The sequence below is a fragment of the Leuciscus leuciscus genome (assembly GCF_965113295.1).
Source record: "Leuciscus leuciscus genome assembly, chromosome: 14".
NCBI lineage: Eukaryota > Metazoa > Chordata > Actinopteri > Cypriniformes > Leuciscidae > Leuciscus > Leuciscus leuciscus.
Genome location: NC_138738.1, coordinates 5867112 through 5894831, shown reverse-complemented (window position 1 = coordinate 5894831; position 27720 = coordinate 5867112). Strand labels below are relative to the sequence as shown.

General features: G+C 37.3%; 2 protein-coding genes and 1 long non-coding RNA gene across 5 annotated transcripts in view; all 3 read right to left on the bottom strand.

The window, feature by feature from the left end:
• The window catches only part of mtss1 (MTSS I-BAR domain containing 1), a 65433-nt gene extending 49262 nt beyond the window's left edge, over nt 1-16171 (bottom strand). For both annotated transcript variants that reach the window (XM_082136398.1, XM_082136399.1), the window contains exon 1: nt 15431-16171. In XM_082136398.1, the coding sequence (XP_081992524.1) occupies nt 15431-15502 (72 nt within the window). In that variant the 5' untranslated portion in view covers nt 15503-16171. The remainder of the gene's footprint in view (nt 1-15430) is intronic.
• On the bottom strand, nt 193-11125 carry LOC309474206. The gene is made up of 2 exons (XR_014197242.1): nt 4515-11125; nt 193-3198 (listed from the first exon to the last, which is right to left on the bottom strand). It is a non-coding gene; the product is annotated as an uncharacterized lncRNA (long non-coding RNA).
• A 4235-nt stretch (nt 16172-20406) lies between the features above and the next one.
• Nucleotides 20407-27720, bottom strand: osgn1 (oxidative stress induced growth inhibitor 1). 2 transcript variants are annotated; one of them, XM_082137093.1, is made up of 7 exons: nt 27518-27720; nt 25434-25501; nt 25138-25217; nt 24324-24460; nt 23915-24106; nt 23169-23260; nt 20407-22700 (listed from the first exon to the last, which is right to left on the bottom strand). In XM_082137093.1, exons 3-7 carry the CDS (start codon nt 25181-25183, stop codon nt 21626-21628), a joined length of 1542 nt encoding a protein of 513 aa, XP_081993219.1. In that variant the 5' UTR covers nt 25184-25217; nt 25434-25501; nt 27518-27720; the 3' UTR covers nt 20407-21625. The 2 variants fall into 2 exon arrangements, with proteins under 2 accessions (XP_081993219.1, XP_081993218.1); XM_082137092.1 differs by lacking the exon at nt 25138-25217 and having other exon boundaries at nt 27518-27719.

Sequence of the window (27720 nt, the reverse complement as noted above, 5' to 3'; positions counted from 1 at the left end):
CCTGTCACGATAACAAATTTTGCTGGACGATTAATTGTCCAAGAAATGATTGCGATAAACGATAATATTGTCGTTCGAGACCATTTTCATCTAATATAATGATAATGGCATAATAATGCAGGTACACCTTTTCAAAGATCTATAAACTTTTATTTCTTAATAATATTAAACATTGAAAACGGAAAACAAGAAGCCGTATAAATGGCACGAGAAATAACATTCGTGGTATAGATACGCATTTTCATGAGATCGGGCTCCTCTCCCGGCAGTCGCCGCAAGCAGTCCCGCCGGCACTTTCCCATTCAAAGACCATGTGACTGACAAGCGCCACGGCGCCGCCTCCCCACACAAAGACCATGCAACTGACAAGAGGGTTCACTCCTCCTATACGTTAAGGAACCGAGAGTGGTCATCCAGTCTCTTTGGTAGAGAGAGAGAGAGAGAGAGAGAGAGAGACGAGGAAAACAAACAATCATGCAAATGGAATTATCGCGGCCGGAAAAATTATCGAGCTCATTTTTTTTATCGTGCGATTAATTGATTTATTGACTATCGCGACAGGCCTACATGTAGTCTTACGTCACTCAAGTTGTCATTTCACAGCATCACAGACTACTAGCATAAATCAGAATATCTTTTGGTTTCATCTTGTTTTCTCAGTAGTCTCTGAGTCTGTCTCAGTGATCAAAGTCTTCTTTGCCATAATGTTTATTAAAAAATCTAATCCAAATCAAGCTAATTCTATTTGCAATAACGGGTATCAGTAACAGCTGATCCTGATTACGGAAAATCTCCAAATATGCTGACTGCTCTATATCCACAAATAGCATAAACATACTTTATAAAGAACAATACAACTATAAATTGCATTGGTGAAACGTTATCTGCCACATGATGTTTCAATTTACTTGAAATAAATCCAATGGTGAAGCAAGTGACAAAGACAGGGTTCAAAAATGTGAAAAATCTCCATTACAGAAGATGTTGCTACATGTTGGTCCGCTTTGTTTTTGAGACCGAGATAAACTGCTCTGATTAAATATACATTTCATAACTTCACAGTTGTTACATTTTGCTCCCTTAAATACCTTTAATACAGGTAGCTATTTGCAGAGAAGCTAACTACTTTTTTTTTATATATATAGTTTCTCCAACACTGCGAATAATAGTATTTTAACGCAATGACACAATATGCACAAATCTGCATAATTCCGCTCAGTTGTTCCCTCTACAGATGAAAAATAAAGCAGGTCTTCCAGCTAATCACTAAAAATAAGCATACCTGGAAATGCTTTATGAGAAGGCCATAAAATATAATTGCCCTGATGAAGTTTACAGTCTTCGGTCTTGTGGGAGTCAACAAAATCTCTCAGCATTTAAAGCATGTGATCAGTATAACGCTTCTTCCATAATTGAACTCAAATGTGAGGTCATGTGATGATACAAGACCTAGTAGTTTAGTTATATATACACTGTAGCATATACACTACCATTTTTGAATGATCAAAACAGAAGAAACTCACAGCTCCAGCTATAATGCACCTTTTCTTTTACTGTATACACTATACATGCATATGCAATGCATATCATCATTATATAAAGAGGAAATATGTATGCACTGCATGTAAAACAATTCATTTTAACATGTTTATAAGACCACACAGAAAATGTGATGTTTGCTTACACGTTTGAGTTGTTCCTAAATTTTTTCATAAATTTAGAACAAGTTATTGATGAATCACGATTTGTTTGTGAAAATGTTCATATACTGTTTCTGCATTTTTGATCAAATAAATTTGTTAAGCATAAGAGACTTCTTTAAAAAAAAAAATATACATATAGAAAAAACTCTTTATCTGCCAGTGATTTCAGCTAATGTGAACAATAAATAAACAAACCTTATATTTTTTGTGGAACTCAATAGATGTTTATTGGAATATTGAGGATAGAGTCAATATTGCCCAAATGTACAACGACTTAAAGACTTTGTAAATAAATGGAAAATGTTATTATTTACCAGGACAGACTGTATACATAATATACAAGTTTTTCTTCCAATAAATTTAATATAAATAAGCTAATAAATTAAGTATAGTCTGTGCCAGATAATGGTACATAAAACATTAATCCTGGGTATACCTGGATGATATACTTTCAAATTGTTTATAATATTAAATTTCTTTAACAATTAATGATATTAAAATAATAAAAAAAGTAGCTAAATGCTAATGCAAACATGCACTAGAAACAGTGTGCTAATGCTAACACGGACTGAATGCAAACAGAGTTTAAAGTCTTGCCCATCTAGTGCATATAGTGTAAATAAGCGAATTGAGGGACAGCCTTATTTTATATAGCAGCTCCTTCTGGAGGCCATAATTACAGAATGTATAGTTATCACAAAGTATGCATCTCATAGGAAACTAGTGACCATTATTTGTACACATGCCTTCAGGGCTTTCCTGAGTCTGTCAGAAACTTAAAAGGACGATCCACCCATAACAACCCTCCTACCAAATCTGTCCTGTGAACCATTTCCTTTTCAAACTCTCAGTTCTTTCCCCCCTCGTCTCTCAGGAGAGGACCCGTCCTGTGAAGCATTTCAACCGCATGAAAGAAATATATGATCATTTCCTGTCTTCGATCCTTCTCATCTTTGCCTGTTGCTGAGAGGTGACACAGAGAGCGGAGGACGAGAAGAGGACAGAAAACCTGTTGGTCCACTGTATCAAGTGACAAAACAGACACGCGTATATAATACAGCAGGCAGAGGTTGCAATGAGGATCAGTCGCTGAATTTCTAATATAAAAACGGCATCCCTTGTAGATGGTTTCTTTGATTAATAATAAATGTTTTTAATAACATCCCCCCTTCTTTAACAAGGACTCAAGGGAGACATGGCATAGTGCTATAAACCAACAACACCCTAATGATCCACATACTGAGCTACGAAAGGCTATTCCTTTCAAAAACATCAGCTATGGCAAAAAGATATGCTTTCCAACTAGATGACCATATTATAGATGGTCACAATAGAGAGCTAGACGACTAACTAAATGAAATAAATATCATAGCACAAATAAATTGTACAATTACTATTATCATGAATATTATAATAAGGGCACTTATCATAAGGGAATAATTTCAGCAATTTTGCATGACTGTGTGTATAGTCACAGAAAAAAAAAAAAAGCACACTTAACTAGGGCTGTACTGTCCCAGTCGATTAGTCGATTAATTGGTCGATACGTTCTGGTTCGACCAAAATTCTGATTGGTCGATTTTTTGCCACGTTCATTTCATCAGTTTTGCCGCGTTTATTTAATCAGTTTTGCCGCGCTGAGGCGCGCTCATTTCATCAGGTGGAAAGCACTAACTGCTAATGGGGGTGTTTTCAGAGTACCCTAACAGTCTGTCTTCAGAACACCCCCCTTGTTTTCACCTTTTTTGGATTAGCCCAACCCAAGAGAGAGCGATAACTATAGAAGGTTTGATGCTGCATATTATTTATTTAATTGTGAGAGCGTTTAATAGTTAGTCCTCCTCTAACATATCAACAACAAAGAAATCGACAGTGTGGCAGCATTTTGTTAAAATTGATAATAGGAAAAAGGTCGAATGCAAAGTTTGCAAGCAACAGTTTTCCACAGCTCGACGACAAACATGACATATCATCTAAAAGTGGTAAGCTCACTTGTCTGCGTTAGCTTGCCCTGTCTGTTTTGAGTAGGCTATATGAACATATCAGAATTTGCATATTTGAATGTTTTAGTGTGATAACCTAACTTTTTTATTTTTTATTTGGAGCCTAATGCGCAATTGCGCTGTGCTGTTGGTTGTGTTAGTTTTGAGCCTAGGATGCTTTATTTTTCAGTTATGCACTTTATTTCGTTTCTGCTCTTGATCTGGTTTGTTTAATAAATATTCTTTTTTTATTAAAGTGGATGTGCCTTTTGTTGTTTATTAAGAGTAAAAGCTTTAAGTTAATAGTCTATTCGTGTCTCAGCTGCGAAGCTGAGCTCATGTTCAGCCTCGCTCGGTGCGAGGACATGAACGGTGAAATGATAGTGTCTGACAGTTATAACTTATTATTATAACATATGACAAAAATAATTGTCTAAATTATGTTGCATATTCCTCAACAGTTCTTGTGATGATATCACTAGTTGACAACATAGTACTATTTTCGGAAATCATAAGCTATGATATTGCGCAGGTGCACGTGATGCAACGCTGTCAGAGCCGACAGACTCGAATGTCAGACTCATTTCAGTGCAAAATAATTAGGTCAAAAACGATTTAATATACTGCAAATAGCCTACTAGTTTTTTATGTTTATTTATAATTCATTTAGGTGGACAACAAGGCTACCAAGTACTGCGCACAGTGCGCATCTAATTCATTTAACGTTTTTTTTTTCTACCGTAATTTTTAGTCGATTTTAGTCGATTTTTAGTCGAAAATTTCAGGACTTCAGTCGACCAAGATTTTCTTTGGTTGAGTACAGCCCTACACTTAACTTAAGCTGCACTTGTCTACACACCAATGTACACACCTTTGTATTAAAACTGCCAAACCAAGTGACATTTAGAAATAGTACACAAACGTATAGTCGGACAAGTCAAGTCTCAATTCTTAGTTCAATTTTTGTTTTCTACTTTTAGTTCTTTCTGCTAGTTGTTATTGTAATTAACGGTGTTTTGAAATATCAAAACTGATTACTTCTTTGAAATAGTCTAATAAAGCACACAAAGTATTACTTAAATCACTATATTTGTATGTATGTATACATGTATAATATTATATTACATTACATTATATTACATTACACTAAGCTTGTGTTACACGGTGTTCAGCCGCACACCAATTTCATCACTTGCCCACCGCGCCACTGTTGTTTTGATTTTTTATAGTAATAAAAATCATTTAGTTCAGTAAGAGAACAGACACTACAATTAAAAACTGAACACGTCTGCTCAATTCAGAGTGAGCCGAACGAGAGTCGCAGCACAGATCAGCAGCAGGAGTCAGATTTCATTCATCAGGTGACGAAAGTGAGGAGTGACGACTGACAAGACGATTGTCGAAGATTTGTTTTGAAGCGAAATGTAAAAGCACCTATTTGGCAATATTTTGGATTAAAACCTAATGCTAATTGGGAACCTGCAAACATAATCGTAAAGAAGAAGAATAAACCCACCATTCAAGCAATTGCCGCCCCCGAATTGCCACTAATTCGACATGGCTGGTGACAAACTCCAATGTCACCAACCAGTCAACACACAGGAGCATCAACATGAGAAAAAAATTAACTGTGCTGTGTATTTTGAGCTATTTGAGTTTCCCTAGTTTCCTGTAGTTCTCAAGAAATGATGGGTAATGTAGTCTTCCAGTGAGCGCCAGCTGTTGCCTCGGAAAAATGTCTCAGAAATGTGAAGTTAGTTCTGAGAAAAGTTCAGAAGAGATGAGATCTTCTTTAATACTAAAACAATGACATTTAGATATTTTAAGTATTCCTTAAGTGTCACTGTCAAATACTCAGATTGGCCACCCAACTCTTTAACATCGTAATCAGCCACTGAAAACCCCAAATGGGTTAACCACTACTGAACATCATAAAGCACTCCAAACTGCTTGAGTCATAAAGTCTCTCATTAGCACAAGCTTTGCATGTCAGTAATAGGCACCTGTGCGTGCATATGAGGGTGTGTCTGCTTTAGCTGGCAGAAAGGGTGTATCCAGTATGTGTGCGTGCGCACGTGTACTAGACGTACGAGTGTCTGGCGAGTCTTAAACAGGTTGTGTTTCAGAGGTGATTCACAGGCAGGCCTGTGCAGGGTACATTCAATACTTACTCATGACGGGGGGATTGTGGGATGGTGGAGAGGGGGAAGGGGGACGTCCTGAAGCAGGAATGTGCACAGGCAGGCAGCTCCTCAGCTGTAGACTGGCGTCATCCCAAACGGGGAGGACAGAAATCATTAGTTTCAGCAATACATCTTAAGCTGCCACACAGCCTGGCTGATGTCAACAAGAAGTGTTGAAGCCTTTTAATGATCGGGGTCCAGCAGGACTAAACCCTGGGAGGTTGAGGGGAAGGAATGCAAAATGGCTGCAAAACAGCTTGGTTCACACCAAGGGCGATAACTAAAACGCTAAAAATATATATTTTTTAAAACGGTTCTAAAAGTTAAAGAATAGCAGAGTCCACGCCACAACTATAACGATAACGGCACAGAGAGATAATACCATTGGAATCCCCTTAAGATTTTTTTTTTAAACAAAAACACTGACAGCCAATCAGAATCCATCCTGTCTGCCTATCGTCATAGTTATCATCATTACAGTTTTCATCTTGGTGTGAACGGGCCTTAAGTCACTTCAAATGTAAATCTAAGGGATTTGTTTAGCCGTTTTATCATGCGCCAGGCAAACCGTGAAGTAAAAAAATACCACTGCACCTCACCATGCTGTATCATTCATGTCTGAAGCTCATAAAGCAAGGTCAAGTGAAATTCTGGGTTAAATATATCGCTAATTAGCTCACTATATGCGTTACATCACGATTCAAGACATTGCAACTGAAACTGCAAACACTTCGCTTCACTTTTGTCCTGTATGATATCTCATCAGTGGCTGATTACTTGCTATTTACATTAATTAACATTAAACTATAAGAAAGTATGAATGTACACATTTTTTAAAACACACACACAATGATCTAAAGTTTTCATGCAATATGCCTATATATTACTGTATCTGCACCATACTTAGTGAGCACCAACCTATATAATGTATAAAATCCGGTTTCCAAATTCGTAGTTGTAGGAATATGCAATAAAATGCAATTTTGTTGGAGTGATTAGCACATATTATGACTACTCAATATGGCAAAAATCATAATAACAATTATTTTGGTCAATATTGAAATCACGATTATTGGTGGATTGTTGATTATTTCACAATAGGGCTGGGCAATATGGCCAAAAATATTATATCATACGATATCGATATTTATCTAGAAATTCATTTGAATTGAACATTAATGGGGAAAGAAATGCTTTCCACATGTTTGTTAGACCTTGAGAATGAATGTAAACATGTTTGTTCACAATTAAACTCCACAGAGTAGCTATCTTTTAATTAAGGGCCCCATGAAATCCATTTTATTTTCCCCTAAATTCTGTGTTTTCCATTGTATTTTTGGGGGGTTCTGTATTTTATGATAGAATACAAATTTATATTAACTTTAACAATTAAATCAAGCTTTTAAAATCTAATCAAATGAAGATATAACAATGAATTTACAACAATTTAAATTTGTCATAAGATGCTACAAAACAGAACTATGTTTAAATGAAAAAATATCTTGGTTGTATGATATTCCTTAGAAATAATATTATATATACATTTTAGTATACAGTAGTGATATATTTCTGTCATAATTTCTTGAAGTTAACCCAAACTTTTATTTTTACGGATTGTCGTGAAGATTTTTCAGTTTCAGATGATAGTTTTTCTCAAATGAAACGGTGAAAAGCTTGTGAAGTGACTCTCAAAGCAGCTCTAGAGATGAAGTTCATGTCCTCATATATTGAGTCAGCAGACGCTGAAAACACTGAGCGTCACGTGTGTGTGTTTGTGTTTGAAACGAAACAGTGCCGTTCATTCACACAGAGACATGCAGAAATGAATTATGCACTGACTGGCTGTTGTAGCGTTTATTTCTCCTAAGAGATCCACTGTTAGATTAATACAGAGAGTAAAAATGTCCAGAGCTTATCATCGCTATCGACGTAAATTTGATCACAATCTCGATATGACATCGTTTAAATATCTATCCATTTATGACTATTTCACAAATATCGATACTTCAGAAAGAAACTTATGCTAGGTTAACATATGTAAGAAAAAGGTCCTCAAAATAATTATATAAGACAAGTAAACGGTCAGCAATAGAATAAGAACAAAGAAACTAGTTACAAACAAAACGAAAGAAAGAAATACAACAGATTAAAAATACAAATTAAATAAAAAGTGCTTTAATTTTTTTTTTTTTTTTTTTTGAGGAAGATCTAACAGTGGTATTCAGAGAAATAATAGCCTACAACAACAAAAAATTATAAGGAAATGTAAAATAACACTGCAAAGTCTTACATTAAAGCTTAATGTAACCTTATTAAAGCTCCTTAAGTTATTCAGTCAAGATCAGGGAGTGATTTTCCTGTCATTTGTTGTTTGATTATCATTAATGACAGACTTCAGCAATATACTGTTACACGTTTTCTTTCTCAACTGTGTACATTTACTTGATAACCCACTGCGTTTACGTGAATACTCTATTTTTGGATATACGCAACACATTTAGGCATGTATCCTAAGTCAATTTGCTTATCCGCATTCGGCTGCGACTCGAAGTGCGCACACAGAAAGCTGCCTGTGGAATAGTGCCTTTTTTGTGGAATAGTTTTCCATTTTTTAATAACACTGTTTAATATCAAACATGTACCGCAGTTTAGCAACAGTAGACTTCACTTTACAACAGACTGCAGGTGAATATGGCCCAAATCCAATTTTTTTTCTCGGATGTGACACAGATCTGTTTTTGTCATGACAGTGTGAATGGCACAAACCACAAGGAATGTGATCTTTTCCGTTTCGATTTGGGACGCGTCCATGTACAGAATTGCACGTCATCAGAATTCATGCGACTTTTACGTCACTCTAGACTAGAGACACAATTCTGCACTCATGGGAGAGTCACTTCAAAGATTTTACAAACCCAAAGTTTTCAAGACAAGTTTGGAGAGGTAGTCAGTGAAGGACAGTGATGTGTCAGAGCTCAAGCATTACACTGACAGCTCTATATACAAGCAAAACACGATTGCTCGTATCATAAATGTTTAAAAACTGCTCTCTTTTTCCGCATCCTCGTCTTTGTTTTTGTTTTTTACATTGCCTGCGCATAAATTCGCTGGCTTCCGCAGCAGATCACACTATAAAGAAACACATAGGCTAATCACTTACTTTAATATCCTCCGTGTTTACTTCTGTATGGCAGCGAGCTGTGTGACGTCCATTTATCGTTCTTTTGCGCATGCGGGTCAGTTCGGGACCATGAGCTGTTCACACTGGAATCTTATATTGGCCACATTTAAAACTAGCCGGGCTAACGTCAGACCAAGTCTCATTTGATACTTGGTCGGGAACCACATGTTCATTTTCTCGTATTTGAGGCGTGGTTTACGAATGCCCAGAGCCGTTTATTGGGCGCTATGAATGTCTATCAAATGCGCCTGTACGTACCTCATAGCCAATCGCTTCAATTATACCAGATGACGTATGTAGAGTGACAGAAATTCGACGTGGGTCAAAGATTTATTTGTACACGATGGCGTTTAGCGAATATTACCGTTTGTGCAAGATAAACATGAGGGTAGAAGGTAACGTCGAGTCTGATGCCATGTTGGATCCATAGATATAAACAAACCGCTTCGGTGTCGTCATCGTCTTGCTGCTCCCTCCCCGTTCTGTGATTGGTTCCCTTTTTCAGGGGAAAATCTGGTCCATGGTGTCCAGGCTGCATAGCAGCGTGAATAAAATCGCGCTGCGAGCAAGGCAGCATGGGGAAACCCAGGCTAATTTAAAACAACAATGTAAACGGCAATACAAAATAATAAGATCTGAGCAATAAATCGGAATTGAGCACTAAGGTTCACAGTGTGAACGTAGCCCAATTTAGCTGATTTGGATGTTAAGTTTGGGCTTTTAGGGAAGAAAGAAAGCACGCTAAGGCACAATAATCGTAAGCCATTCGTAAGTGAAGCAGATTCAAGCAGTGAGTGAAGACTGGTAAGTGAAGCAGATTCAAGTCCAGCTCACATCCTCACTTTCTTCTCTGTGCTTTTTCTAATGCAATAAAAAAATATTTTGTGCAGCACTTTTGTCCATTTTCATGCTCGTTCTAACGCACTTCACTATATAAAGCGTTAACATACCATGTGTGGCGTCTCAGGATAAGGGTACAATCTTTATCCAGCATAATCTGATCCCAGTTCAGCACCTTATTAAAACAGTGCAACAGAAGGGGAACACTCTGGGGTTACCTGCTGTCCTCCTGTCAACTCATGAACCCTACAAAGACACATTTCTTCACCAAGGTCTGTGTATTATGATAGAAACCAATCTTTCACAGTATTTTTGCAGGTGGAGTTGGAATTCTGTTGTGCTATCCTTCTCTCCAAATAAATGGAGGTGTCCAATAATACCTACAAACACGCTGGTCCAGTAGAGATCACACGGTACAGGGCAAAGGAATCTTTCACAGGCAATGCGTTTCATTATTCACTGGATAGTTCAATCAAAAAATTAAGATTTAATTCATCTTCATTTACAGATTTTTGGTCATTAAAAGTTACATAGCCTAATTATAAGGAAAATGAGCCCTTTATTATATTTCTATGGAAATTATACAATGGACATTTTAAAACCACTGTTGCTTTTAAAAGTATATAACTATTGCATGACAATTAATCATCATCAGACAAAATTTCATAACCATGACTGATGTATAATCTTTTTTTAACTGAACTATCCCTTTGATTACGTGCAGCTGTTAATAGAGCATGTGCTACTTTTCTGGTAAACAAAAACAGACAATTTCTTCAGACCACAAACTTGTCCTTTTGAAAGAGAAGAGCTATAGGCAAAGCGTTTGATAACACTGAGAAGCAGAATCACACAGACTGGTCTGGATTCAAAGAAAAAGAAAACTCTAAATGATGTGAAGGAAACATCAAGTCATGTGCATTCCAGAAAACACTCGCTTCAATACATAAATGTCAAGCTATGAAGCAAAAAAAAAGGTCCAAGATGTGAACCAAGCACATCACTCACTACTAAACTACATATAGCCTACATTCAAAAAGAATCAATACTTTTTATTATTTCTGAAAGAAAATATATGTGCTATAGACCTTATGTAGCCCCGCCTCTTTTCAGCGCTGCATGCGCTCGTTGTCTTTTGACTTCCGGTCTGTATTTTCACAGCGATCTTGCGTATTTATGAATGAACGGCTCGTTTTAAAATCTTCCTGGTCTACTTACATTTGTTAAGTCATCTGCTTTAAAGGACAAGTTCGGTATTTTACACTTAAAGCCCTGTTTACAGATCGTATCTGATGAAATAGAACGGTTAAGATTAAAATTTGGACACATGCTGCTGTCCCGAGAATTTTAGGTTTATTTCGCTTGTTCACTCAAAAATCGCTGAAAAAGATGCATTCCAACAGGTTTTATCGTAGTTTTTGTCCAACTCCATTGACTTAATAGGACGTGCTGTGAGACCACAGCACCTTTACGGTATTACCAGAGAATGTCTAATATGGCGAGAAGTTTCACTCTCACTACACTTCCGGCTTTTGAACTGGTTGCAGTTCCACTCTGATTCCATATGAGGGCGCTCACAGGACGAGTGCAGAATGAATGGAGGTCAATGGCGGTATACCCCTCAAAATCCACTTTTCTCAGGATATAATTTTTTGTCTAGTAATTTGAATGTTGTATTCGAAAGGAGATGCAAAGAAATTACACATTGCTGGGTGTTAGATTTTTTAGAGTCACTTATTTGCTTTAAAAAAGTCTTTCAAAATGTCAGTGACGTCAGAATGCTGACGTCATTAGCAGAATGCTAGCGTGTTATGGGCAACAACAACTCAACCTGTAAGAAATCAAAACGACATAAGTACTCGTTCATTCAACTTTCGACCTAAAACCCATGTTGAACTTGCAAAATCTACAATCACATCTGAGATTTCTCAACGGCAATCGGGTGAAAGAGACAAATTTAGCCGTCTAGCCCCATTGACTCCCATTCATTTTGCACTCATGGCAAGCGCCCCCAGTGGAACTCTGGTGGTACTACAACCAAAATTCGGTACAATAGGGCTTAAGATTAGATTAGATTAGATTCAACTTTATTGTCATTACACAAGTACAGGTACAAGGCAACGAAATGCAGTTTAGGTCTAACCAGAAGTGCAATAGCAGCAAGTGCAGGATATACAGTGGTTCCATAAGTGCAGAACATGGATATGTACTGAATAAATATAGAGTTGAATACTATTATAAACAAAAATTTACAGATAGATTTGTCCTATGAATATAATATACAGATAACTATTACTGTGAACAGAATTTACAGCTAGATATGTACTGAATATAATATACAGATGGCTATTACTATAAACAGAATTTTTACAGATAGATATGTACTGAATATATATACAGATGGGTGTTACTATAAACAGAATGTGAGCATAATATACAGATGGCTATTACTATAAACAGAATTTTACAGATAGATATGTACTATGAATATATATATACAGATGGGTGTTACTATAAACAGAATGTGAGCATAATATACAGATGGCTATTACTATAAACAGAATTTTACAAATAGATATATGTATAGTTAGGCTAAAATGAGCAGTATAACAATGGATTTAAAGTAGTGCAAATAAAGTTTGGACAGAAGCTATCCGAGTGAAAGTGCAGTGGAAGTAATTGCATATTACAGTTAAAGTATGGTATTGCAAATGTATATGTAAACAGTCGGTACTGTAAATAAACAGTCGGCAGTGCAAATTGAGCATATTCCAGTCAAGGTAGTAGTGCAAGATGCATATGTAAACAGTTGTTAAACAGTCGGAGTGGACAGGGAGTTAATAGGGAGTGGACAGGCTCTCCGTAGACGGGCTCTGGTATTACTCCGCCGCTTCTTCTTCTGTGTATTCAATGAAATGCCCGTGGTTTGCTTGCAATTGGCAAAGGTGCATTATCGCCACCAACTGGGCTGGAGTGTCTATTATTCAAGCTCTCAACGGAAGAATCACGGGTGTGACGCGTTTGGCAAAATAGGTCCACAAAAGCGAAATAAACCTAAAATTCTCTGGACAGGAGCATGTGTTCAAATTTTAATCTTAACCGTTCTATTTCATCAGATACGATCTGTAAACAGGGCTTTAAGTGTAAAATACCGAACTTGTCCTTTAAACATTACAGTCCTCATGATAGCTTTCGTTAACTTTATATTAAGTAAATCCACTTCAAAAGCGAATTACTCCTGGACAGCAATGCCATAGAAATATACAGAGCGACTGCAAAAACGGAAGTTCAAAGACAATATTCTAAAGATGGCGGCGCCCTCGTTTCTCTGGCGCATTAGGTCTATAGAACAGTCTCAAATTCATAGAAGAAACAACTTTCACCTTGGCAGCTTAACTTTACTTTTGATCAATGACTTTGTCTCTGACAACAATTTATATTTGCACTTTTGGCTTTCACAGCCTACGCCTAAATTGAGGGCTGTCAATGCAAGTGACATTTTACATAAGCAAGCAGCAGCCTGCGAAGTACTTTACATGCATTACTGTGGAACTTTGTTGAAATGTATCTAAAATAATGTACTAATGTACTGTGTCAACATATATGCAACAGTTTGATTCCCCTTATATCTGGAATCTGGGAAGAGCTAGTTAGTCCAGCCTATTTTAGTCGTGTTTAAGCTATGCACTTTGTATTGTTTGATTTAGAGCTTGCATTAAGTGCTCGATTGCAAAGCAAACTAACTAAAACTCTCTGCTCCATGAACTTGGACATCAGTGTACACACTAAGGTTGGAGATATTTATTGAGTACTAACAGGCCAAAATGTAGCCCTGCAGCTGTTTTTCTGTGAATCATATCTTTACATGTACGCAAATTCATGCACACACACACACACAATCATGGGGATATCCTGCACACTTCCCCCTTCCTGTGAGTCAAGTGGCCTATTTCCACATTAACAGCATCCATACAAATTGATAGCTGGACCTAGACAAAAAAAAAAAACTGCTGGTCCATTCATTCACTTTTGCTACGGTGCCATCGCATTATACATAACATTATTTATTTATTATCATACATTTTATTATATTTTAATCACCATATTTTGTAATGTGCCCAAAATGAGGGCACTCTTATGTACAGAAAAACTCCACACATGATATCAACAATGCTTTCTGTGCGTTTGAAACACAATAAACCACATTAAGTGACAAGTAAGATACATAAACAAACCAGACTTCCTAATAGAAAACCTTTCAGGAAAAAATAAATAAAAAATGCTTTAACTTACTGTGGAAATTGTCTAGATATTGATTTCATGAATAAAGTCTGAGTCAGATTTGAGCCATGTTTATAACAGGATGTGACACACACTATGCCTCCTGCTCTCCTGGGCAGAGACACACACACACACACACACACACACCACTGCATTACAACACATTTTCAACTAAGCAAACAATTAGGCTAGTCAGTTATGATGAACAAACAGTATTTGTAAACATAAAACATTCAATTCTCTACAATACATTAAAAGTCCAGTGTTTGACAATGTTCCTCAAAAGTCTTCAGATCTCCTAAAATAGCATCATAACATCAGACAGTTATTGAAGTTTCACCAGTTAGTCACCAACACTTCTGTTAGAGATCAGAACATAACTTACCACCGCATGTGCTGAGACTGTTAACTAGAACTTCTGACAGATGACAAACTGAGCCGCCACATTATAGTTAACAGATTGACTGTCAACTAGGTCAGGTAATAGCACAATGAACACTATAGTCATATACCAACATATTTAAATGCCATTTGGGACATAAACCAGTGTTTTCGAAGTCCCCTGATGTGCCATTTAAACACTTTGGTATATGAATATGATTTTGCCATCATAACATCACTGCAATAGCATATTATGGTAATATCGTATTTTTGGAAATGGTGCTATAATACCAATGTTTGTGGACATGTACCATTGTGTATAGCCTAGATCTTGCAATAACATTGCATCAAAAATAACACAGTACTGAAATACATCTATCATGGTATTTACATAGTACTTCAACAAAGCAAAATATAGGCCTAGTAGTACCATAGTATGTTTTTCTGTAAATTATTATAATTAGAAAAATGCCATGGTGCATGTCTAATTAGCCATGAATTATCATGGTACTTTAATGTTAGTGACAGCAGTCCCTTTGAACATATCCATCATGAAAGCTGGAATAACCTGATATTTTGACTGTTTCACAAATAACCTACATGCATACTAGTCTTTTTAACTAGTAAATGCACTCATATACATCCGAGATAATAAGCGTACAGAGATGTAAATGATGATTTGAAGAGGACGCACATCACAGGGCGGCTGGATTCACATCTATCAGCAACCGGCCAACCACAGAACTGTTGCCAACCCTCCAAAACAGCTGGAAAATAACTTATTCTGAGCCTTTTTGCAGGCAGACTCCAAACCCACACATGATGTCGAGGAGGAAATCAAAGCATCTGGTTTGCTATTTTAATCCGAGAAGGACTCACCTTCATGTCGTTCATGATGATTTGGAAGAGCCCTCCCAAAGCGCTGCACTCCTTCTCCATTCCCGCATCCATTTTACCACCCCAAAAACACACGAGCGGCGTTGACACTTATCCTCCTTATGAAAGCTCGTCTCGAATCCCGCTGTCAGTGTCTGGAGGGTGCAGTACGAGGCTGTATGTGAAGGTTATCGTGTGAGCAAGGCAAATGAGGATGAATTAACGCAAAAATGGAAAGTGTTATTCCGCTGATTAGCTGCCCGGCGCAAGTAAACTAGTCCCGGCCACGCAAATGACTAAACCTCTGAAAATGCATCGCTACGATAAAAGTGGATAAAAAGCCTAAAACGGGATTTTTTTTACAATAAGTCTCCAGGTCAAAAAGGTGCCACGTATGCACAGGTAAACCCGCATGAAAAACTGACCGTTGAAAGTCTGCGCCGAAGTACCTGGCTCGGCGTTTTCAAAAGCTTGGCTCTGCTGGATCGATAGTCACGTTAGTTTAGATCGCGACAACCGCCGTGTTTTTTATTCCTCATGGTTTCATTCAGTCGATCCAGCCGCTGATATGTCCTTGATGGTGATGATTTTGATCGGTTGCAGTTTGAATAAGGCTTTCCGGTGAAATTAATACGGCGAAACCTAACTAAAGTTTCGACTCCTGATAGATTCCACAGAGCGAGTGGTAAACATTATTCACTCCTGGCTCACTCTCTCTCGCGCGTTCTAGCCCGTTTGTGTGGATCAGCAGGCGGACGAACTCAGAAAGGGGCGGAGCATGAGCACTTCGGATATCTTCGTGCTTTTTCGACAATGTTACTTTTGTCATCGACAGATTAGTTGACATGACATTTTGATAGAATATATACATAGTTCGAATTACAGGGGGTACTGGGTCTTCATTGGGGGGTATAGTACCCCAGTACCCCCACAAAGGGACAGAAATATCAGTTTTGGGGGGGTCAGATAATCTTTCTGATATTGTGAAAAAATATAATTTCAGTTACAATACAAGTCAACTCCTATTTTTACTGTAGGAACATTTTAATGTTAAGCGATTTCAGACACCCCTATTGTGGACCGTACCATTTTTAACCACCGTGGCTAGAAGCAACGGAGATAGAGAACGACTTCAACTTCTCAAGCAAGTGTCAACGTTGAATGACAAAACGCTAGTTTCATAAAGTATCATTCTTTTCAACATTCCTTATTTGTATATTCAAAAATATTTAAAATAATCTAATTTAATACAGTTATAATTTTTCAATGTAAATTATTTAATTTTATTGGTAACAGCCTAGTGTCTAATTATTTTAATAGAATATATTTATCAAATTTAAGAATTTGAAATGAAAGATGGAGCATACATTTAATAAAATTAGAGGAAAATGCCCTTTATAAAGGTACAAAAAATTATTCTGAGTGTTTTCAAACAGTGATGTAATGAAACATTGACAATTTAAGCTTGAAGGGAGTAAAGCCTCTGTTTAGGCTATTAAGGAAATGTAATTTTGCCAAAAGAAGAACTTTAATTTTAAATAAATGTTCATTTTAAAGCAGCCTACTTCAGTGTTATATGTTACCATATTATCATGCTTAACACTAAGAATTTGAATAATTGTAATCAATGTGATGATCAGATGCAGATATCTAAATCAAAGAATATAGGCGGTTTGCGGGTGGATTATTTATTTTTAATAGTGGATTTGGGTGACTCAAAGTGCACCAGATTAATGAATTTATCTTTAAAATGTACACAATTTTCTTACGGGGGGGCATGCCCCTGGACCCTCCTAGAGATACCAAGCTCCACCAACAAAAAAATTTGGGAAACACATTAGGCTATATGATGATCTACAAAAAAATACACATTTAATTATCTTATTATTAAAATACATTATTAGGATTTTACCACCTCCGCCTCATTTTGAGCCAGGAAAAACCCTGAAATAGGCAATAGGCTTCTTGTAAAGGTATTACTTTTACTAGTAATTAGAATGGTGTTTCAGTGCACTTAACTTCTAACTTTTGGATATACATAATAACAATGAGATATTCGGTAGCCTACTGATTATCACTTTGTCGCATGTTTAGTGGTGTATGTGTGTTGCACAACATGTTGCACTAGGCGATCACTGTGGGGATTGATATGGTAGTGGACCATGATGGTCATAGAAGAAGTGAAGGAGCAATACCCCCCAATTATGGTGGGGTAATTCGCACTCTGAATATATATAGTATTGCTATATATTTTCTGCTACTAAATTTTTCTGCTATATATATAGCAGATATATAATTTATATAATATAATATATAATTTAAATATTTATGTAGGCTATAATACATACTTTTTTATGACCTTAAATAGTTATTTAGATATTTAGAGACAATATGAAATATGTGTACATTTACAAATATTATTATCAATAATTTTTTTGTCTAAACACAGGACTATTTAAGACACAAGAACAGGTACAAGCAAAAATGTGATTAAAACTTAGGGTAAAAGCCAGGGTAATAAGCTGCATCACCTAAGAAAACAATAAAAATACATTTCCCCCTTATGAACATAAATAAAATTCCATCAAAACTTTTGATGTTGAATAAAATTGTTTAATACAATTTATTTGTTTATGTATTTATTTCCATTTTTTTCTTTTAAACCATTTTATTCAAATGTTTTAAAATATTTTTTATTTTATTTACCTTTTTTTTTAAAGTTTATTTTGAGGGACCTGGTCAAACCTGTTACAAGAAATGTAGTGGATTACTTATGACTGAATGCTGTCCACAAGGTCTTCCTAAGCATTTTATTATATGTACTTTCAATAATGATAAACCAGAATAAACAGAGCTACATCCTGTTACATTTATCTACTCACAAGAGAGCTGGTTTTCAAGGATTCATATCACATCTATGAGTCAGCATCATTGTAATCTTGCCCAGCCTTGTGCTGGTACCTGACATAACGAAAGGAGTCCACCTTTTCAGCTCAGTGTCTCATAGCAACGCAGACGTGATCAATTCAGCATCCCGTCGTCCTCTAGTCTAGTGGCCTCCTGTCTGTCTGCCCGAGAGGAGAGGTCACCTTGTTCAGCAGTCTGCAGTGGGCTTCAGTTCCCACAGCTTCAGCTTCATGTGCCCACTCACAGCACAAACACATCAACTCACAAAGCTCACGGATAGAGCATTTAACTCTGGGTTTTTAGGGCCCATTTTAAGCGTTGCTATGAAAACAAACAGGTCAGTTCACATGAATTATAATTTTCGAAATCACTCACAAAGGATTATTAATGATTTTTTGTTTGCAGCTCTCCATGATTAGAAGGAAGGTGTTTTTTTAGAAATCATTTATAGAAATTGCTCTCACAACAAGCAGTGTATGACTGATTAAATATTTTAGAGTTGAGCCTAAGTATAACAAACTTACATTACATTATATTCAGTATCTAAGGAGTTTTTAGCATGACTGCACTGGTACTAAAGATGTACTTTATAGCTGTAAAAGGCGCTTGCTACCATCTAATGGTGAAACTTTAGTAATGCAGTAGTGTTTGCATAGCAGAAATAGGCTATTTATGATGAAATACTTAAAGTACAGTATTTGCCATATACTGTGTAAGGGGTTTTACAGTCAAAGACCCAGATATGATGAATGAAGACCCAGAGTCAGAATTATAATAAATTAAAGAAAAGATTTATTGAAGATAGTTTGCAGTTTCATCAGCAGAAGTCAGCTTCGGTACTCACAAAGAGTTTGTAGGCCGTCCCGTTTACAGTTACAAAGATCACAGCAGTTATACCCTTCACCAAGGTCTAAGCTACGTCCTTGCTTCAGGTTTCTGATTGGCTGAGAAATAGATAAACATAGTAATTTTCCACAAATATACAGATAGACCGAAGCATATCTCCATCGATTATGCAGCTGACACTCGGACCCTGAAGTTAGGCACGTCGTGACCTTCCAGGTCTCAGATTTGGGTTTCTGGGTGCCAACATGTCCAGAACAACAACTCAGTCAATCTCCAATAATGCCAGTGGTTCCTAAACCTGCAACCAAGAAGACTAACACACACACACCGACACACAGCTTTTCCAAGGTTGGATTTGGCCAGGCTCTAACTATAAACAGGAGAGACCTCTCAAAACATCAAGATAATGCGTTCTTTCTCTCAAGGAGAGCTACACTTATATAGTCTAACTGGAAAGTAAGGCTTTAACTGAGAAAGGTTCCCTTAAACTATAGACTTCATTGACCCCTGTGATCAGTTGTCAAGAGTACCCTAGAAAAACAGATGTATGCATTGGCACACGTTGAAGCCCTTTCTTAACAAAACAAAACATCTTTCCATATTTCATTTCTGGAAGCCGGGCTAAATGAGCAAGCTCTGTTACTGCATTCAGATATCAAATACAGACATTAGAGAATGCATGAAAAGAACATTTCAGTAATCACATGGTAACTTCTGTAACAAAGTAAAATCTCATAAGCCTAGAGAAGTCATTCAACTCATGTGATATTTAGAAGGAAAAATATTGATTAATATCTTAATTATAATCACTCATTACATATACATTGAAGCAGCAGTTTATTCCAAAATCCACATCCTTCAATGCATACTAATTTTTTTAAATATTATATAATTTCATATTATAACATATTGAAAAGGCAGTGAAGCAATATTGTTTCAAATAAAAAAAAGATCTATTGAATACATCTATCAGTGTTGTTTGGGCACACAGAGAAACCATTTTGTTGTCATGTGACAATAAAACCATTAAAGTTATTAAAATATATTATATTTTGGCTCCATTATGGACGGAATACACATTCTGTTGAGGTCAAAAGGGTTACAAAAGTTGTAACCATGATGAAAAACTCATCACTTTTTAATGCAAACTTTATTTGTCTTTGACCAATTCTTAAAACTTCACAGTAACAGGAACTAGCTGTGGAAAGACACATGAAGACACAGTATTGCGTTGTCAAACTCCATTTATTTATTTGTGTTTTATATGTGTTTGACTGCAAGAATCAATGTACATAAACTATACATCATTTTTGTTTGTATTTTTGCCCTTTCCAAAAGGTACAAACCATTTTTACAAACATGTTTAATCCGAGCTGCCAGGGATCATAACTTATAGGCAAATAATACAGTAGAATAAGTTTAAGAAAAAAAACAAATGTTGCAATGTTCAGTGTAGAATCGCTTTCTTAAAAAGGAAATAGATATGCATTTTACAAATAAAAAAAAAAAAAAAAAAGTACAGTTACTTTATTTATTGCATCAAAGGTGTCCTCGAGGCCATGCATCAATCTCATAGGCAAAGTTACATTTGGCCCATGTTAGTTAGCGCAGTCATAAATAAGCTTATGTTGGATGCATCATCCATTCACATAATGTCATGAAGGATCATTATGTCTGATGCAATGCTGCTGGCTTCAGTCACTGTGTGCAAAGGCCCTCCTGTGGTCAATTTTGTAAGTGCAGCCTGACCTCACTGAGGTTTGACTTTTGGTTAGCAACAGCAGCATGAAACAAAGAACATCTTAAACTTTTAAGAGCCCTAATTCTAGACAGTCAAGTCAGGTTTGCTGGTATAACCAATGGACTCACTCCAGGTGTGTGCTTTACTTGGGAAGGCAATGTATGGAAGACAAAAATTTGAAACGATACAATGATCTTTCTGATTTTTTTAGGTCCACTAAGATTTCTACATTCATCAAAGAAGACAATACAAGCGTCAGTACCAGTATCGATACAACCGCAGCATTTGCTTGGCAAAGAGTAGTTTTCTGTTTTCCTTACATGAAGAAAATGTTAGATTTGAAAACACGGCAATTACACACATTAATTTGGCACAGAACACGAGTAGTGTTTCGTAAAAGCAGCCATGCACAAATGAATCCCTGAAGTCAAAGCACCGTGTGTCCGTAGACTTATGTAGATGAATGTTTAGGCCTGGTTAGTTAGCCATTAACTACACGAATCTGTGTCAGTGCATTCGCAGTCTGCATGCAAGCACTTGCAGTGGGATGTCAGAACGGTCTTGAACCGTTCAACGTCGTCTGGTTCATTCATGTCAGTCGGAGCAGAACCACTGAGCACTTTCCGATAAGTGGGGCATTTCTGAAAGATTTTGGAAGTATACATAAAAATCTAATTTCACACCTTTTGTAAGTCTATGTCTTTTCATGATTCCAAGGTGCAGTTGGTAAGTTGAATATTCAATAAGCTGGTTTTGCAATGTTCTGTCGCACTTTGTCGTTTTGTACTTTGTTTACGGGCGATGTCACATGCAATAGCCAAAGCTCCGCCTTTCAGGAACCGCACAAAGTTCTCACCCACCAGTGGACCCATGGCATACATCCCTGGTTCCTTCACGCTCTCATATGTGTACGGATCCACGTCAAACGGGTTCCTCCGACAGCTGATTGGCTCATCTGAGTCCAACCCCAGTGGGCGACCATGTTCTGGGAGGAATGACAGGTTGGGATGGGCACCAATCAAAACGAGTGCCATTGAGACTTGTAGCACTGTCTGTTGCCCTCCCTCATCCTCTAGCACACACTTGCCATCATGTCTGAAGGCAACCACACGGTGCTTTGGGTAACTGAGGTAACCAGGGTAACAGGTATACGGGTTGGTGTTCTCAGCAGGTGAAGTAAGAGCTTGGTTGGACAGATTAACCTCCGTCTCTCCCACTTTGTGTTGCTGTTGGCTCATCATTTGGTGCACTTTGTGGTACTCAGGGTAGAGGAGTTTGGGCAGTTGGTTGAAGATAAGCGCCGGATCGGTCACAGGTCGCCTAAAGGCGTGATATACAGGTGTGTTCAAGTGGTGAGCCGCGAGAACGGCATCTGCCGCCGTCAAGCCAGCACCAACCACAAGAATTGGTTCGGAGGCATGGTCCAAACGGCCTGAGGAAATGGCGGCCTCAAGCTCCCAGAAGCTGTGGCACACGAAGGAAAGGTTTTCGCCTTCCACGCCGAGACGGGCTGGGATGTCGTGGGTTCCTGTGGCAAGCACCACGTTCTCTGCATATACGCAGAAAGGGACTTCAATTTCTTCCTTTCCATCATCACCATTTGTGCTTCTCTGGAGGCCTTCGATCTTCCAAACGGAGCAATCGGATTCAAGGGAAACCCGAGAGAGTGAGGTCACGGTGGTGCCGCAAGCAAAGCTCCTCTCCAGACCCATTTTAGTCACATAGTGCTGGTAGTAGGACGCAATCTCAGCTGGCGTGGCCCGGTCGTTACGTAAATTTCTACACGCACAAAACACACAAATGTTAGATGATCAGTTTCATCATTTTGGTCATTTCAAACTTCATGAACTATGTGTTATACTCGTGATGGCTCATTTATTCACAAAAAAAGCACCATTTGCAAAAATTATGACTTTGGTTGGGCTAGATGATGTTGAGTAGCTCAAACAAACGTAGCAAGATTAAAAGCACCACAAAGCCACAGTATATGCATGTTTAGCTGAATTTAACATACTTAGTTATACTATTCACATTATGTTAGCAAAAGAGAAAATATTTTTACATAGAAAAAAACTAGAGAGGAGCTGCAAGTCCCCTTATAGTTTCAGTTTAGTTCAAACTAACATTGCAAGAATTTTATTTTCATCTTTGTTTCAAATGTATGCCAAAAATCTTTCTTGGGAATTTTGTATGAAATGTGGGCTCATTATTCTCTATGCTGACTTCATAAAGATTTCATTTTCGTACTTTCGTTTATCTCTCATCCAGTCCTTCAACTTCAAACCAGGAAGTTCCATCCAGTTAGCCAAGCTGAGAGTCAACATTGAGCCCTCCATTGCCTGCCGGCAGAAAGAACAAGAAACAATAACGTCACATATTGATATGAAGCAGGCAAAGCCTGAAGAATAACATCTGATCAAACTGGTACAAAAACTCAATAGAAGTTGCTTTCAGACATGCAAACATAAAATCACATGAGTGCTTTTCCCACAGGGATGTCCTTCTGTATTAGGGTGAACCTCATGAACCCTCTTGAACATAGTCATATGTTCACAAGTCACGAGTCATATTTCACCCTATTTCTCATTACTGTAATATGTCTGAACATTTTACTTCTGTTTCTTTTATAGTTTCTGCTATGCTCAATGGTGATTCCAATTAGATGAATTAGTAATACAGACATTTTAACTATATTACAGTAAAATATACAATAAACTAATACATTTATAATGTAATCAGCCAACTTTAAAGCCAGTCCAACAAATACTGCCCAAACATAACTCATAATATACAACAAATACTATCATGACTTTTTACGTTTCTTTTTGATGTGAAATTATTTTATTTTTATTTAGACTTTGGAGAGCAACATGACCTGGACATGTATTTGTGACATTCAAATAGACAATGATACAGTTTCCTGTAAAAGTGAACAATATGAGCACTGAGGCCTTAGATCAGAAGCCAGAAGAATTTTAGGAGTGGTTACTTACATGCCAGGCCCCTCCAGGTGGTCCCTTTCCCAGTACAAGGTGAGGAATGGCCCTTTCCAGCTCATGTCGCCATATCAGTGGGGAAGCGCAATCCACCCCAAAGTCGCCATCTGGAAGGAGGAGGGCATCGAAGAGCACAGCCACAGGGTTTGAGGAACGGCCCTCCACACCTTCACACAGGTACTCCAGATCCTACATGCACATATTAAGACAAAACTGTTTGTTTCTGTGTTTGAACAAGAATGTGTTGTTAACTATTAACCATTGTTAGTATTCATTAATCCTTGGATCAGGCTATAGAGACTTTTGTTGAAAACCACTACAGTTAATCACCACTTGTTATGTAAAGAGGTGTGGTAAATGTATCTTGAGGGTGTGAATGTGCGAGGGTGTTAAATGTGTGAATTACCTGGTCAAGCAAAGACAGATGAGCGTTCTCCGTCAGTTTGTTATGCAAAATTGGGTTGGGATGGAAGCCATTGGGGGAAAGGTAGGGCGTGTATCCCGACAGCAAATAAGAGAGACAAATCCCTGATGGTCCATTACCTGTTAGAAACAAGGCCATGCATGTGAATACGGAATGCTCTAGAATATATTCCCCAGAGATATTTTCATATCTCAGATGTTTTGTTTTTTTTTGGTGAGAAAATTAATATGTTCAAACTGAACATCTCGTTGAAATTGGCCAGAGAAGGGATAGTTCACCCAAAAATTAAAATTCTGTAAATATTTTGGAGAACATGGGTAAAAAATACTATGGAAGTCAGTGGGGCCCATAAACTGTCTGGTTACTGACATTCTTTAAAATATCTTCTTTAGTGTTCAGCAGAAGAAAGAAACTCTTACAGGTTTTGAACAACTTCAGGGCGAGTGAATGATGACAGGATTTTCATTTATGGGTGAAAACGATCCCTTTAAGCAGATAAAGTTTAGAAACTGTCACAGAATAATAGTCTGAGCCTCGCAGTTTTTAATCTGATGGAAGTGATGTAAGTGGGTATGTGAATGGCTGGTAAGAAATATTTATTTAAATTAACAATTAACCGGTCATCAGCACATCCAGACTTTTTCCGCATTTAAACATGGTAAATGTTTTAAACTGAAAGCACACGGCTACCCAATTATAGGACGCTGTAATAATTATAAAAGTAACCAAAATTGTGAATATACAAAAAAATCCAAGGAGTGGTGGATGTGCAGAACATTGTAATCAACAGGCGTACCAATTATGCTGAGCTTTCTGCAGAGTTCTGCATGCCCAGATTCCATTTGAGCCTGTCCATTAGTTAATTTTGGACCTTGGCTGCAATACAACATTTTTAATTGCTCACAGAAGAACAGTATAGATTAAAAAAAAAAAAAGATGAAAAGATGAAAATAAAGAAACAATAGTACAAGAATAGAAATATTTTGGATGCATTTTGCATGTAGAGTTGTGAGTGCTCATGGAAGAGTACTCAGTGAACCCACTTAACCACATAAAGCTTCAAAACAACAAATATATAATGTTGGCTCTTACCAATAATGACAACAGGCAGGATATCCTCAGAAAATGTGCCTTTGTTGTACAGCTCCATAGTGGCTCTCCTATCACATGCAAAAAGAGAACAAATGGCGAGCTGCAAAAGCCATCAGCACAAGCATAAAACACCCTCCCAGATCGCTAAATACCCTCCCCTTGACCCCTTCCATGATGGTCATTATTACTAATAATAGTGACTAATACTTTCCCCTTCTATTAGGTAACCCTATATAATCTGCATTACAGTAAGGCAGGCTGTAAGCGTCAGACAATAATTATGAATCAACTGAAGTGTTGTTACATAACAGGTATGGCTAGCCGTTTTTTCACCAGTTAAAATGCTAATTCTTTATATCAGGAATTAGATTTCTACTAGTAACAATTGTTGATATCAAGAACAGACATTTGCACTAGTAACCACGTATTTATTGATATTAAAAATTATGATTTAAAAAAAATAAATGCATTTCTGATATCGATATGTGCAATCGGAACTTCAGAAAGTAAGAAATCTATTCTTGATATCAACAATTGAATTTGAATGACAGGCAATGGTGACATTTAACTAGTGAAAATACAATTACAGATATCAAGAATTAACATTTTTACTAGTGGAAATTTAATTCCTGATATCAAAAATTAGCATTTAAACTAGTAAAAATTTAATTGCTGATATCAAGAATACATATCCTGGGAATGAATACAAAGTCAAAACGGCTTGCCATATAACAGGCATGATTACAGAAGTTCGGTGTAACCATGACTGTGCAGAATTTGTTAAAGTAACCGTGTCCTCTTCTAAAGCTCTTCGCGCCACGGTCGACCTCGCTGAGTCATTCCGAATAGTTGACCACACGACGTGACACTTTATTTACTCAAATACACTTTAAATATAAGCTCTGGTCATTATATGCATGCATATAAATATATACATGTATAATGCACGTAGCAGCAGTTTAGAGACTTTTCCCGAATTCTTGAATGAAGTCCAGGGCTGCGTGAGTGGATTTTATCTCACAGAATTTAAAGGGATAGTTAACCCAAAAATGAAAATGTTGTCATCAGTTACTCACCCTCAAGTTGTTCCAAACCTGTATGAGTTTATTTCTTCTGCTAAACACAAAAGATGATATTCTGAAAAATGTTGGTAACCAGACAGTTGATGGTAACGTTAGCCACGGACTTCCATAGTAGAAAAAATAAAATAAAATGCTTTGGAAGTCAGAGGCTACCGGGTTAGCAATATTCTTCAAAATATATTCTTTTGTGTTCAATAGAAGAATGAAACTCATACAGGGTTGGAACATCCTGATGGAGAATTTTCACTTTTGGGTGAACTATCCCTTTAAGACACTTGTAACAGCCATTTCCTACTTGCTTATCAAACAAAAATGATTCGCTATTTGCAAGTAGGGCACCGTGACAGCGAACCGCGTGCACAGGTCATTCAAGGAACTAACGTTAAAATAAGGCGTTCTGCGCTTCACAGAATTTTCCAGAGATGATTTGCGTTTCCCAGCGACGACTTCATCGTTTCTCAGACGCATTTAACGTTAGCTGGTAGGATGAGCGAATAGCCTTGATCAGATACCATCAGAATGCAGCTCAACTGGGTTGCATCTACGGAAGATTACACGAAAGCCGGTCACCGTCCGATGCGTACGGTACGTAACTCAGATGCTTGTGTTACGTGCGCGTGCGCTTTCATAAGCGTGCTGTCCAATGTGTCTGTATCCAGACCTCTAATGGTCCAGACATGCCCACGAGACAAGACAATTTCAATATCCGACGGACACATTACGACGCAAACACCTTAGATGACACAAAGATGAGTTATAATGACCTAGGAGATGAGATCAAATATGACGTAATTCATCAAATCACGTTTGGTAATTATGTGATGCGTCTTACATGAACGATCCGTTGCATTTGTCACGTGACAAATGAACGAAAGACTCGGAAGGAAAAGTAATTATTTGTGTTCCCTGTAAATTATTTTTGACTGCATTATAATGATTTCTTAATTCAGAATATGATTAAGATTGCGTAGGTGGACGGCTTGAATGTTAAAAGACACCTACCTTTAATGCAAATATCCGAGATCCAAATAAGTCACGCTTCACTTAAGACAGCAAAGTCTTGAATGTACAAGCATGCAACGATATGTTAAAACAAAATGTAAAATACACACGTAGCTTCCTCCTGACTGTAACGAGAGAAGCCGCACAGTGCAGCCCACGATACTCGACTCGTTTTATAATTCTTCTTCATAGTCCGTCCCATA